The sequence below is a fragment of the Tamandua tetradactyla genome, chromosome 3 (assembly GCF_023851605.1).
Source record: "Tamandua tetradactyla isolate mTamTet1 chromosome 3, mTamTet1.pri, whole genome shotgun sequence".
NCBI classification, from domain to species: Eukaryota; Metazoa; Chordata; class Mammalia; order Pilosa; family Myrmecophagidae; genus Tamandua; species Tamandua tetradactyla.
Window position 1 is genome coordinate 155,913,562 of NC_135329.1, and position 13,005 is coordinate 155,926,566.

The window sequence follows — 13,005 nt, forward strand, 5'->3', positions numbered from 1 at the left end:
TTTAAATCAAGCACAAATGTCACTATCTCTTGTTCCTATCTCTCTCAGATTCAAATCTTTAACTCCCTTCTCAAGAGTCTTCATAACCCCACTTATACAATGCATTGTAATTATCTACACAACTCTCTCCCCACTATGCTACGAATTTTTTTATACTGGAGAGTTCATCTTAATTTGCCTGTTTCCCAATGTCCAGGAAGACATTCAATAAATAAAAAGTAAATGAATGAATAAAAAGGAAAACCTCAATATTCAGGACTAACTGAAAGGATAGCTCATATGACTTATAAAATATTTATAAAGAAACAGTTTTATTGCTGTCAAGTACCTAAAATAATCAACTAAGCAATAAGAAAGTATTTTCTGGTACAGATTCTATTACTTAAAATGAGATTCCTTTGAAATCGCACATGTACAACTTACTAATTACAAACTAACAAATTAAAGAGCTTTCAAAGTTTACTAACATATTTAAGTAAAATACTTCAATATACTACTACTTGAAGGACTGTTTAGATTTTCTCATCACTGTCAGGATAAAGTAAATAATTTGCCAAAATTAAATTATAATATTACAAATTCCGAATTAAAAGAATCAAAATTAAAATTCTACATTTACTAATAAATGCTATATTATAAATAAGAGACAAAAACAGTACTAAAGTCCAAGACAGAAAAAGAAACAAATTTACTGGTCAAGCTCTTTATTGCATTTCTTATAATTCATGTTATCGGACTTCTCAATGTAAAAATTTGACTAAAAAAGAAAATAAAAAATGAAAAAAAGTGTATCTGAAATTTCAAAGTATCTTAAAAAATATCACAACATATCTTCAAGTGGGGAAGTGATTGCATGTGCCTTTAAAAGTAAGGAAGATGTAATATTTTTAAGCTTCTCACCAAGTTTATTTCCTCCAGACTAGAAGCCTTTCACAACAAACCAATGCTGATGCCAACAGCCCTTCCAACAGCCCCTTCAGACTCCTCCCTCTCAACTTAAATAAGATAGCCAGAGAGTTCTACATCCAGTGAGGCAGGGCCTACACCCCCTGATAAGCCAGAAGTAACTACAGCAGACAGACTGCTGTCCCTTAGCACCCCTTAAGATTAAGGGGTGAAAAACTAAATGTCAACAGGTGGGGGGATTGGGAAAGGGGTACGGATTCTTTGTGGAAGAAAAGGAAATGTCTTCAGATACAATACGGTAGCAAAGACATGTCTATACACTTAGGCTGGATTGTATGATACATGAATAAAACTGTTTAAAAATGAACAGAGAGAAACAAGTACTAGAGAAAATACCAAGAAAGAGATATACCTATTCACTGTCGGTAGGGAAATGAGAGGTGTAGCCCCTTGGAGGGCAGTGGGGTGGTTCCACAGAAGGATAGCGGTGGGTTTGCCATATGATCCTAAAACCCAGTTGCTCAATATATACCTGGAGGAACTAAGTGTGGGGACAGGAACAGTCATTTGCACACGGTTGTTTCTGGCTGGCAGTGTTCCGGAACCACAATGAATGAAGGTGGCCTAAGGGTACAAGATTGAGGAATAGAAGGGGGAACTATGGTGTACACATACAATGGACTACTGGCCACAAGATGGAATGAAGTTGTGAAGCATGCAAGTAAGTGAATGAACCCTAAGAGCTGTATGTTGAATGAAATGTCAGGAACAAAAGACAAATCAATCATATGGATTAACTATAATATAAAAATTTGGTGAACTAAAGTTGAGAGCATGGGTCATCAGGTCAGGGGCTTATTGTAAAAGGGCCTAGATTGTAAGCTCTTACAGCATCACATATATTCAGGAGGTACAACTGTTAATTCTAAATTCTGAGATACTGAGCTGTTTGTATATGACGTATATGAAATTTCCCAGAAATTTCAGGTATTTGTGTGACACCTGAGATTCAGAGTTAGAGTTCTGAAGCGAAGAAAATCAGCAGTACTCCATATAAGAACTGTTTAAAAAGTTGAAAAAGTGATCAGACATCAAGTAAAGATATGAATGAAGGTGATCCAGATAAGACTAAGATATATAAGAAGACTGGGTGAAAGATGATATCATCCATATTTTAAAAATTCAACTTCTGTGTTAGACTAAACAGAGAAAGATGTTTATTTGGTGGAAACTTTGTATTTTGGGTATGTATTTCCTAATTTAACTTGTATGGTCAGTTTATCTGAACACCATTAATACATGGAATTTTGAACAGGGCATGAGATTTTGTTGGTTTGTCCAGGTTAGTGTGATGTCCCAATAAATTCCAGGGTGATTTGGGCAATGAATAAAGGAAGCATTTGCAAAGTCCCCTTGGGGCACTGGGGAGAAAGGAGGAAATATTCAACTTTCCCATTTGGAGAATTTCTGATATTCTCGAAACCAAGTGGGGACAACTAAATCAACAGGTCAAGTCTTCTGATCTTGGGGTTTGCCCCTATGAAACTTATTCCTGCCAAGGATAGGTTAGGCCTACTTAAAATTATGCCTAAGAAGGGTATGAGGGTAGTTAAGTGGTAGAATTCTTGCCTGCCATGCATGAGACCCAGTTTCAATTCCCTGCCCATGCACTTCCCAAACAAACAGAGACCAAAAGAAACAAACAAAAAATTCAACAAATGATGCTACAGTAACAGGATAATCACATGGAAAAAAGAATGAAATGTGACCCTGCCATACAGCACACAAAAATATATATATATGCTTAAAAGTCACCCCAAGAGAACCGCTTTTGTTGCTCAGATGTAACCTCTCTCTCTAAGCCAACTTGGCAGGTGAACTCATTGCCCACTCTCCTATGTGGAACATGACTCTCAGGGTTATAAATCTCCCTGGCAATGTGGGACAGAAATCCCAGGACTAGCTGGGATCTGGCATCAAGAGATTGAGAAAGCCTTCTTGACTAAAAGGGGAAAGAGAGATATGAGACAAAATAAAGTTTCAGTGGCTGAGAGAATTCAAAAAGAATAGAGAGGTTATACTGAAAGGTTAATCTTATGCATTATACAGATATCCCATTTTAGCTTATGGTGCATTGGAGTGGCTAGAGGGAAGTACCTGAAACTGTTGAGCTGTGTTCCAGTGGCCTAGATTCTTGAAGATGATTGTATAAAAACATAATGTTTACAATGTGAATGTGTGATTGTGAAAACCTTGTTGTGTCTGATGCTCTTTATATCCACGGTATGGACAAATGAGTAAAAAATATGGATAAAAAATAAACACATAATGGGGGAACAAAGGGCAAAATAAATTGGGTAGATGAAAACACTAGTGGTCAATGAGAGGGAGGGGTGAGGGGTATGGTATGCATGAGGTTTTTATTTTTTCTTTTTATTTCTTTTTCTGGAATGATACAAATGTTCTTAAAAAATGATCATGGTGATGAATACACAACTATGTGATGACATTGTGAGCCACTGACTGTACATGTATAGAATGTATGTGAAGAGTTCTCAATTAAAAAAATAAAGATTAAGGGTCGAGAACTCTCTGATGAAGAATTTGAGGCAGACTGAAACAGGAAGAGAGGGGAGAGAAAAAACCATGAAGGAGCCCTTGAACAAGGATGATTAATCAAGGTCAGCAGACCCTGTGTCCTACACAGACACCCTGCCCAGGGACTACCCACTTACAGGAAACACAGGGTAGCAGCCATCCCATCTTAAACCAATGACCCCACACCCACATGAGTGAATCACCTATGGAGAAGGGTAGACCCAAATGACCCCTACCTAAATGAGTCATTTACAGAGAAGGGTGAAACCAACGGACCCACCCAAATGCACTGTCTACCACCAGGCACCACCCTGGGGAGAGGGGAGGGTAGAAGAAAGCGCCCTGAACAAGGAAGGGGAGGGGGAATAAGCAAAGCTAATCTATAAAAGCAAATGGCCCACACTGCCTATTTCCCCTCACCCTCCATCTTTCTTTACTTGTAAGAGTTCCTGATGTCCTCTTATATTTGTATCTAATAAATTTCTTGCCTACATACTCTTAAAAAAAAAAAGAGAGATGAATGCTATGCCATTGCTTCTTTTAGTTCTTACCTATCTTTCTACTTTATATTTACTTCTTCCCTCAGTTTAAGCAAAATTTCTTGCTTTCTTTAGTATATTGCCTGTACAGTTTGTCTTTTTAACTTTCAATTTTTAATGTCAAAAACTAAATTTTTGAAATAATCATAAAGGAAAAATGCATTTAACATTAAAAATAAATAAAATATATTTCCTCATAAAAATTAGGAGAAATTGAAATTATAAATCCCATAAATCTAAACTATTTCTCATTTTACTGTATTACAAACTATCAGAAATCTCCATTATTAATCACTTTTGCACACTGATAACAAAGTCTAAATACTTTTTTCATGCAAAAGTAGTCTGTAGTAAAGAGGAGAATTATTTCTGTAATACAACTGTATATTTATTTAGGGTTATTAGATGTTCAAAATTCTGGTTATATCTTTCCACAGGCAGGTTTGGGGAGAATTCTCTACCACAAAAATTTCATTAAAAATTGTTAGTCTACTTTTGAAAATAACAAAATTAAGTGCCTAGGTTTAGGTCAGGAAAGGAAAGTGCCAACCCAAGTTCTTATTTTTCTGTGACCTTGAGCAAATCACTTAACCTCTTCAAAATTCAATTTCTTTATCTGTAAAATAGGTACCTATATCAGAGAGTTGGTCTAAAGATAAATAAAAGAAAATAATTCAAAACAGCATACAATAAAGCGCTCAATAAACAGCAGCTAGCATTACTTCTACTATGCATTATTATTTTTGGACAATTGGTCTAAAAAGGTTTGAAGGGATGAAACTATTTCGTTTTGGTAACATAGATACCCCCTGAATCTTGACCTAAAATTAATTATTGTTGGAATTTTAACATTCACTCATTGTTTTCAATCACCCTAACCAGTAAAGACAATAACTTTCAACACTGAAAAGCATTTTCAACTGGGCCTGCTCATTTTTTAAGTATTGAATGACTTAGCTGAATATATCCATTATTTTAATTTTCTTAAAATGTGATTGTATAAGCAGCAGAATAAGGACCCTAACTTTATTTACATGTAAACTACATCATACCACTTCTCCAATTTTATTTTTGTAAAGAATCTAATATAATCATAATGCATATACATCCATTTGCATTTGTACAGAAAAGGGTGAAAGTACATATAGCTTATTTTTAAAGATTAGAAATAGGCAGGCAAAGCATTTTTCCTTTAGAAGTCACACATTTCTGTTAAGTTTCAGTATCTAAAGAAGTCTTTTGCAATCAAAATGCAATATTTAAACTAAAAAGACATGATAATCTATCACTGCCACTTTAAAAATAAAAAAAAACATTTCTTAAGGACCTTTACCTCCTCAGCCCACCATTCAGCACAAAAAGAATTATAAAAGACTCTTTAAAAGCAGCTTCCTTGAAAATTAAACTAGAAATAGACATAACTGGCTTTGTTTAATTAATAATATATATATATATATATAATTTAAATTCAGCTTTATAAAGAGATGTTTTCTTCTTAACTTATTTAAGGCTCCAAAAAATGAAATCCCACTGGGAGAAAAAAAAAATTCTTTTACTAATAATGTAGCATAGAATTTGCCACAATTCAATCTCTGGAACGTGCTTTTGGTTCCTGATTTACCAACAAAAAATAATGACCTGAAAGGAGAGAAACACAACACTGAGAGGTGAAACTAAATCTGGTTCCTCCCCTTTTACTCTGCATTGTTCCCTTAACATATATCCTTTCTTGCCCACTAGGCAAGCAGATAAGAAAGATTTTCAATTTTATACTGCTAGTGCTGTCAATTTTTTCCTCAAGAAAGAAATTGCCAATTGAGGTTTCCTGCTAACAGCCATGTGAGGAGGCATCTTAGAAATGGACCCGCAGCCCCAATCAAGTTTTCAGATGACCTCATGAGGCCCCTGAGCTAGAATCACACAGATAAGCCATTCCTGGATTCCAGACCCTCAGAAACTGTATACAGAGATAATAAATGATTTTTGTTTTCAGCTAACAAGAAAGAAATTGTCTCCAATCATGGGAAAACAAGTGTAAAAAAAAAGAAAGAAAAGAAAAACATTCCTCTAATTATTACTTTTTTTAGTAAAAGTAAACGTACAACGAAACTTGCAAAAATAATCCATTTTTGATCATGATGATGAATATGCAACTATGTGATGATATTGTGAATTATTGATTATATATGTAGAACGGAATGATCAAAATAGGAATGTCTCTGTTTATTTGGTGTTTTTTTGGTATTTAAAAAAACAACAACAACAACAAAAAATCAATTGGACCTGGAGGAACTGAGTGTGGGGACAGGAATGGACATTCGCACACTGATGTTTCTGCAGCAGTGATCACAATCCACAAAGAATGGGTAGCCTAAGGATACAACGACAGAGGACTGGAAGGGGAAACAACGGTGTATTCATACAATGGACTAATGAGCTGCTGCAAGAAGGATTGAAGTTGTGAGGCATGCAATAAGATGCATGAACCTTAAGAAGTGAATCTTGAATGAAATGTCAGGAACAAAAAAACAACTACTATCATGCCTCAATTATATAGTCTAACTATAATATAAAAACTCAGTGAAATAAAGTTGAGAGCATGGGTTATCAGTTTGGGGCTTTTGTAAAGGGTCCTAGATTCTAGGGTCTTACAGCAGTCACATATATTCAGGAGGTATAATTGTTAATTTTAAATTCTGAGATACTGAGTTGTTTTGCATATAACATGATCTTTCCCAGAAACTTCGGGTATTTATGTGACACCTGAGACTCAGAGTCAGAGGTCTGACACTATGAAAGTCAGCAGTACTCCATACAGGAACAGTTTTAAAAGTTGAAAAAGTGATCGGATATTGAGTAGAGATATGAATGAAGCTGATCCAGACAGGACTAAGGTATATCAGAAGACTGTGTAAAGGACGATATCATTCATATCTTAAAACTTTGACTTCTGTGTAAGACTAAAGGGATAAATGTTTATTTGGGGCAAAATTTATATTTTGGGTAGTGCATTTTCTAATTTAACTTGTGTGGTCAGTTTAGCTGAACACCTTAAGTACACGGACTCTAGAATAGGGCATAAGATTTTGTTAGATTGTCCAGGTTAGTGTGATGTCCTGATAAATCCCATAATGATTCAGTGAATAAAGAAAGTAATTGCCAGTTCTCCTGAGGGGAATGGGGAGAAAGGGGAAAAGATTCAACTTCCACATTTGGAGAATTTCTGATACTCTCACAAAGCAGTGGGGACAACTAAATTAATAGGCTGAGCCCCCGATCTTAGGGTTCACCCCTATGAAACTTATTCCTGCAAACGATAAGTTAAGCCTACTTAAAATTAGGCCTAAGAGTCACACACCTCCCCCCCTCCAGAGAAACTCTTTTGTTGCTCAGATATGGTTTCTTTCTCTAAATTGACATGGCAAGGAAACTCACTGCCCTCCCCTCCTACGTGAGATATGACTCCCAGGGGTGTAAACCTCCCTGGCAAAGTGGGACAGAAATCCCAGGATGAACTGGAACTCAGCATTAAGGGATTGAGAAAACCTTATTGACCAAAAGGAGGAAGAGAGAAATGAGAAAAACATAAAAGTGTCAGTAGCTGAGAGATTTCAAACAGAGTCAAGAGATTATCCTGGAGGTTATTTGCACAAATTATATAGATATCCCTTTTTAGTTTATGGTGTATTTGAGTGGCTAAAGGAAAGTACCTGAAACTGTAGAGCTGTGCTCCAGTAGTCTTGTTTCTTGAAGATGATTGTATGAAGATATAACATTTAAAATGTGACTGTGTGATTGTGAAAACCTTGTATCTGACGTTCCCTTTATTTAGGGTATGGACAGATGAGTAAAAAATGTGGATAAAATAAACAAATAATAGGGGGAACAAAGGTTAAAATATATTGGGTAGATGGAAATACTAATGGTCAAAGAGAGGGAGGGATAAGGGATATGGTATGTATGAGTTTTTTCTTTTTCTTTCTTTCTCTGGAGTGATACAAATGTTCAAAAATAATCATGGTGATGAACACACAACTATGTAATGATACTATAAACCACTGACTGCACACCATGTATGGAATGTTACTATGTTAAGAATGTTTGTATGTTGTTTTGTCAATAAAAATATTAAAAAAAAAATTAAAAATAAAAATAATCCATTTTTAAAAGTTTGCAATAGTTAGGTACTAGCATTGACTGAGTCCTTTTTGTTACAGAGTTATGAAACTCATGCTGGTGATGGTACAGGAAAAGAAAGGAGACAGAAAAAAAGGGAAGACTAAATGGTACAGAAGAAATATTTTTAAATTCAGCAAAATATTTTGTTTTGGGATTTGGGAGTTTAACAGCAGCAAAATTTCAGAGAAATAAATGTTGCCTCCCCAAAAAAGCTGCTCAGGCACCTAAATAAATTCTATCTTACAATCTTAACAGTTTTAAACTATTTTCACATTTATTATTGCCTTTTATTTTCACAAACAAACCTGTAAAGGAGGGAAAAAAATTCCTATTTTACAGAAAATTATACTGAACCCAGTTACTGTGTAAAATGAGCCATAACTTCTACTTATTACTTCACCATGAACTTCTAAAGATAAAATAATAAGAGCCAAAAAAGACTTTAGTGCACCTATTAAAATTAATTTCCCCCATTTTACAGATGAGGCAAAGCAAAGCTCAAGAAAGCCAAGTCACTGACCCAAGGTTAAAAAATTCTCAGTGACCAAATGAAGATTGGAATGCAAGTCTCCTAACTCCTGGCAAAGTCCCAGCGCTCTTAACTGCCTGCCATACCACAAGTAACAGATATAAACGTAGCCTGAAGATAGTTGAAAATCATCACTACATATGAGTAACATGTCTAGAAAGGGAGAAGGTATTTATTTTTAATAAAAATTAAAACTTTTAGGAATTAAGGAACAAATAAATTTAAGTTAAAACTGTTGGGTGGGCGAGACCCGGGTTTGATTCCCGGTGCCGGGACTATGCAAAAAAAAAAAAACTGTCTACTCCCTTCATGACTCTTCTCTAAAATCCTTCTGTACAGTCTTCTCACATTCCCAGTTAGATTACATATTCCTTTAAAATTCCCAAAACTGGTACATATTAAGATATCAAAAATTTTTTTGACTGATGAAATTCTCTTTAAAAAGTTTTTAGTGGCCTTATGTTCCCCTTATAAATGTGAAAGCATGTTATTATTTACTAATTGAAGAAGAGAGTTACTTAGGTCACTGAAGTATTTTCATTGTACATACTCACTAAAATATAATTTCCAGAGCAACTTCCAATTGAAACAGGATAATAAGATCTCATACACAATTTAATGAATAAATACATTAATGAAAACGTTGACAATTAATTTGCAGATATATATTATGAGGTACAGTTTTTTTTTCAAGGGCTATAAACTTGTGATTGAAAAAATTACGTAGTTATAGTATCAGTAAGATTGCAGACAGCATGCACCTTATAAACACATGACGAACAGATCTTATTCACTCTTTTGGCAAGATTTTTGAACAAATGTTTCAATCCCTGCCAAGTTCTTGGGGTCTAGCTTACTCTAGAGTCTAAAAGATCAAAAATATAGATGATGCTTTGTTCGAAAAATTATACAAGAGCAAACAGAGCTCCAATTAAAATTGGAGCAAGGTATATATTTTTGTTGTTGTATTAATTCATTTCAACAAGGCCTTACTGAAGGCCTCATGCACCATTGCTGGTTAAGGCCCTAAGTACTAGTAATTCAAAGATGAATAACACTGTCCCTCCCCAGAGAGATCGATTATGAGGGAACGTACAATCAGATAAACTGATAAAATATTTTCCAACTATAAATGTGTTAAGTGCTGAAATATTTGTAACTTAATAATAATGATCACATTCAACTCATTTTAAATTTCACTAGTTCAACAATAAGAGAACCCGAAAAGTTTTCACTTCTCAAAACAGGAAGTGAAAAAAAAAATACTGCTTTTGAGAAAAGGCAGCGAACTGTCTTCTGGGATTATAATTGAGTTCAGATACTTAGAATTCAGTAGAATCTTACTTAATTTATGTAGGTGGAGTACGTCAAGTTTCGTTGCATTTACAGAGTAAAGATGTTTAATGAATGCTTACAAAACGGTATTTTGCCAAAACACCCTAATCACTTTTGATGTTACTCTCACTTCCTCTTCACAAAACCATCATAACCATTTCCTTTAACCACAATACCACAAGTCTAGCAACTTTCAGTAATGTTTGATTTGCCAGTTTTTTGGACAAAGTTCATATAGAAACCAATTTCGAATTTGTTCTAAGAGCATAATCTCATAAAAAGTTCAGGTCAATGCAACCTTTGAGTAAGATAAGTAATGTTATCTAAAATAAAATTATTTCTAACCTATATAAATTTATAACCAAAGCATCTTAGTAAATATGGAAGTCTTCCTTGTAGTGACAGTTTCTGCCACATAAAATGTAACAAATTGCACAGGCATGTTGCAGTTATAATCCAGATTGCACAGGATTTAGAGTCAATCTTTGCATCCACGTAAGCAACTGGAGGAGCAGTTAGAATTTATCATTAGGAAGCCAGGGAAGTCTACCCTTTTAGAATTATGGTGTCTACATCAAATTGTAGAAATAAATCATTTTTATGCTTGAACTCCACAATAAGAATTTTCAACATATAATCTTTTTGCAGCAGCCCTAACTCGCAAGCATAACAATTCTATTGCTTATTGCTATGATTAAACTAAAACGGAAAATTCCTGATCTATTAAAAAGCCAACAAAAATAATCAAGAAGATATAACACGAAACGTACTTAGGAAATTAAAAAGATTTAGATTGTACACAAAATCTCTAATTTTCAATCAAATTCTTAAAACGTGCCAACCTTTCCTCAAAAGAAAAAAAATTTCTTAAAAAGGAAAGGCTTCCTAAAATAATGAATGTAATCTTTGTTCTATCTTTACATCTGTTTGTCTTAACTATAACTCAGCCTTTTATTCCTTAATCTGCTGAAGACATGTAAATAGTTTCGGTGGGTCTATTAGCTATATTCACTCACATTATCAGAATGTTATAATTCAGCAGTAATAGCAACTTATTTGCGGTTTTTATTTTGCACTGACACCGAACTTTAAAGAACAGTGTTTTAGTAACGTCAAACCGGGTTGGGAAAACTAAAATGAGGAGGAGTAAAGTGGGAGGGGAGAAAAGGTTGTTATTCCTGTTCTTGTGACTCACAGCCCAGAAGTATTTTAGAAGAAAATTTGTTCCACCCTCACCTACCCCTCCTCTGCACTTCAAAAAATGAAATAATGCCAACTTGTCAATACCCTCTCTAAAAGCTTTTACTTGGCAATCCAGAATAAAGTGGCAGAGTGGAGGGGTGGCGGGTCATCCTGATTAGCCATTCCCTTCCCACATTCCCACACACCAAATAAACACTCTCTGAGAGGTGGGGTGTAATCCCATTTGCGCTACCATCTTCGCCAGATACCTACCATTCAGCCTCAGTTACACAACGCCGAAGTTTCCCAATCCCCCTAAAATCTCGCCCACCCAGAGGGCTCTTCTTCCTGTTGACCCCGTCGCAGGGGCGGAGGCGCGCAAGAGCCGGGGGCAGCGGAGCCCGGGAACGCAGTGCCGGGCCGGCGCCGGATCTCGCTGCTGTGAACCGGGAAATGGCTTCTCTTTGCCTACGGTCAGCCCATGAGCTACCGGGAAGGCTCCCGGGACTCCGCAATAGGCCGCGGCGCATCCCGGCGACTCCCGGCCAGGCCTGACGCCGCGATGCCGAGATTTCTGCCCAAGGCGCCGCCCGCCGCCCCCACCTCCCCGGGCCTCCCCTGCCATCCCTCCTGTCCCGCCCGCCGCGGCCTCTTCGGCCCGTGCGCACCTTCTTGATGTTGTAGAGGCGGGTGAGCATGCCGACGCCCCGGTCGTTCAGAATGGTGAGCTTCTCCGCCAGCTTCTGCTGACTGGGCTGCAGCACGGAGCGCGACATCGTGGTGGTACCGCCGCCGCCGGCCGCCTAGCGCCCAGTCACCGGCCCGCGGCCTCCGCAGCTCCCGCTCTCGGGCCTCCTCCCCTCCCGCCCGCGACCTCCGCCTCAAGGGAGCGCGCCCATGGCCCTCGCGCCCCAATCTCGCGCCGGCGACAGAACGAGCCGCGGTTGACGCCTCGGGGCCCCCTTCTCCCGCAGCAGCCCTCGCCCTGGTTGCCTCTGGCTTTCCGCCGGTCGCCCTTCCGTCCCCACCCCCCTGTGCTCTCCGTCCCAGCCCCCACCGAGCCGCCTTCCCCTGCTCCTCCACTAGGTGTGGCGGCGACGGCGGCGTCTCCCGCGGCTGAGAACGAGGCCGTTTCCCGCAGCCCCAGACCAGCGCTCGGTCACCTGATCCGGCGCGCCGGCGCCCCCGCGAGGCTGGACGGGGAACAGCGCCCAGCGGACACTGGCCCTCCCCTCCCGGCCTCGCCGCCGCTGCTCGGATTCCGGACCAGGACCAGGGCCGAACCCGGACCCCTGCCTCTTCCCTATTCCGGGAAGGGAGTCCTAAGTGGGGACCGAAGTTTCTTCGCGCCGCACACCCTTCTTAAAGTTCCCAAAGTGGCAGCAAAAGTTGCGTTTCCGTGCCCCCCCCCCTCTTCCAGGCCAAATAAACCGACAGAAGCACCGAGGGTGGGGAGTGATGTATTTTTCAGGCTAGTTTTTCCTGAGAGTGGGCTGGTGGTTCCAAGCGCCTTTCCTCCCACTGCTTGACAGACGCTCCCCGCAGAACACAGCAGATGTTGTGCTCCGCGAGGCGAGCATTGCCTCTCCAAGCTCCCCATCCCGTTCTTACTTCTCGGCCTTAAGCCAGTTTATGCGGGAGGACGGCGGAAATGGGGGCAACTCAAGTTCCTGAGATAATCAGAATCTAGAGTTTGTCGAAAGGGAGCACCCATCCGGAGAAGCTAATAGAGAGGCT

General features: G+C 38.5%; 1 protein-coding gene across 1 annotated transcript in view; it reads right to left on the bottom strand.

The window, feature by feature from the left end:
- Positions 1-12,406, bottom strand: part of NCKAP1 (NCK associated protein 1) — a 155,825-nt gene extending 143,419 nt beyond the window's left edge. The window contains exon 1 of the mRNA XM_077154375.1: positions 11,937-12,406. Coding sequence (XP_077010490.1) covers positions 11,937-12,044 — 108 coding nt within the window. The 5' untranslated portion in view covers positions 12,045-12,406. The remainder of the gene's footprint in view (positions 1-11,936) is intronic.
- Positions 12,407-13,005: the final 599 nt, after the last annotated feature.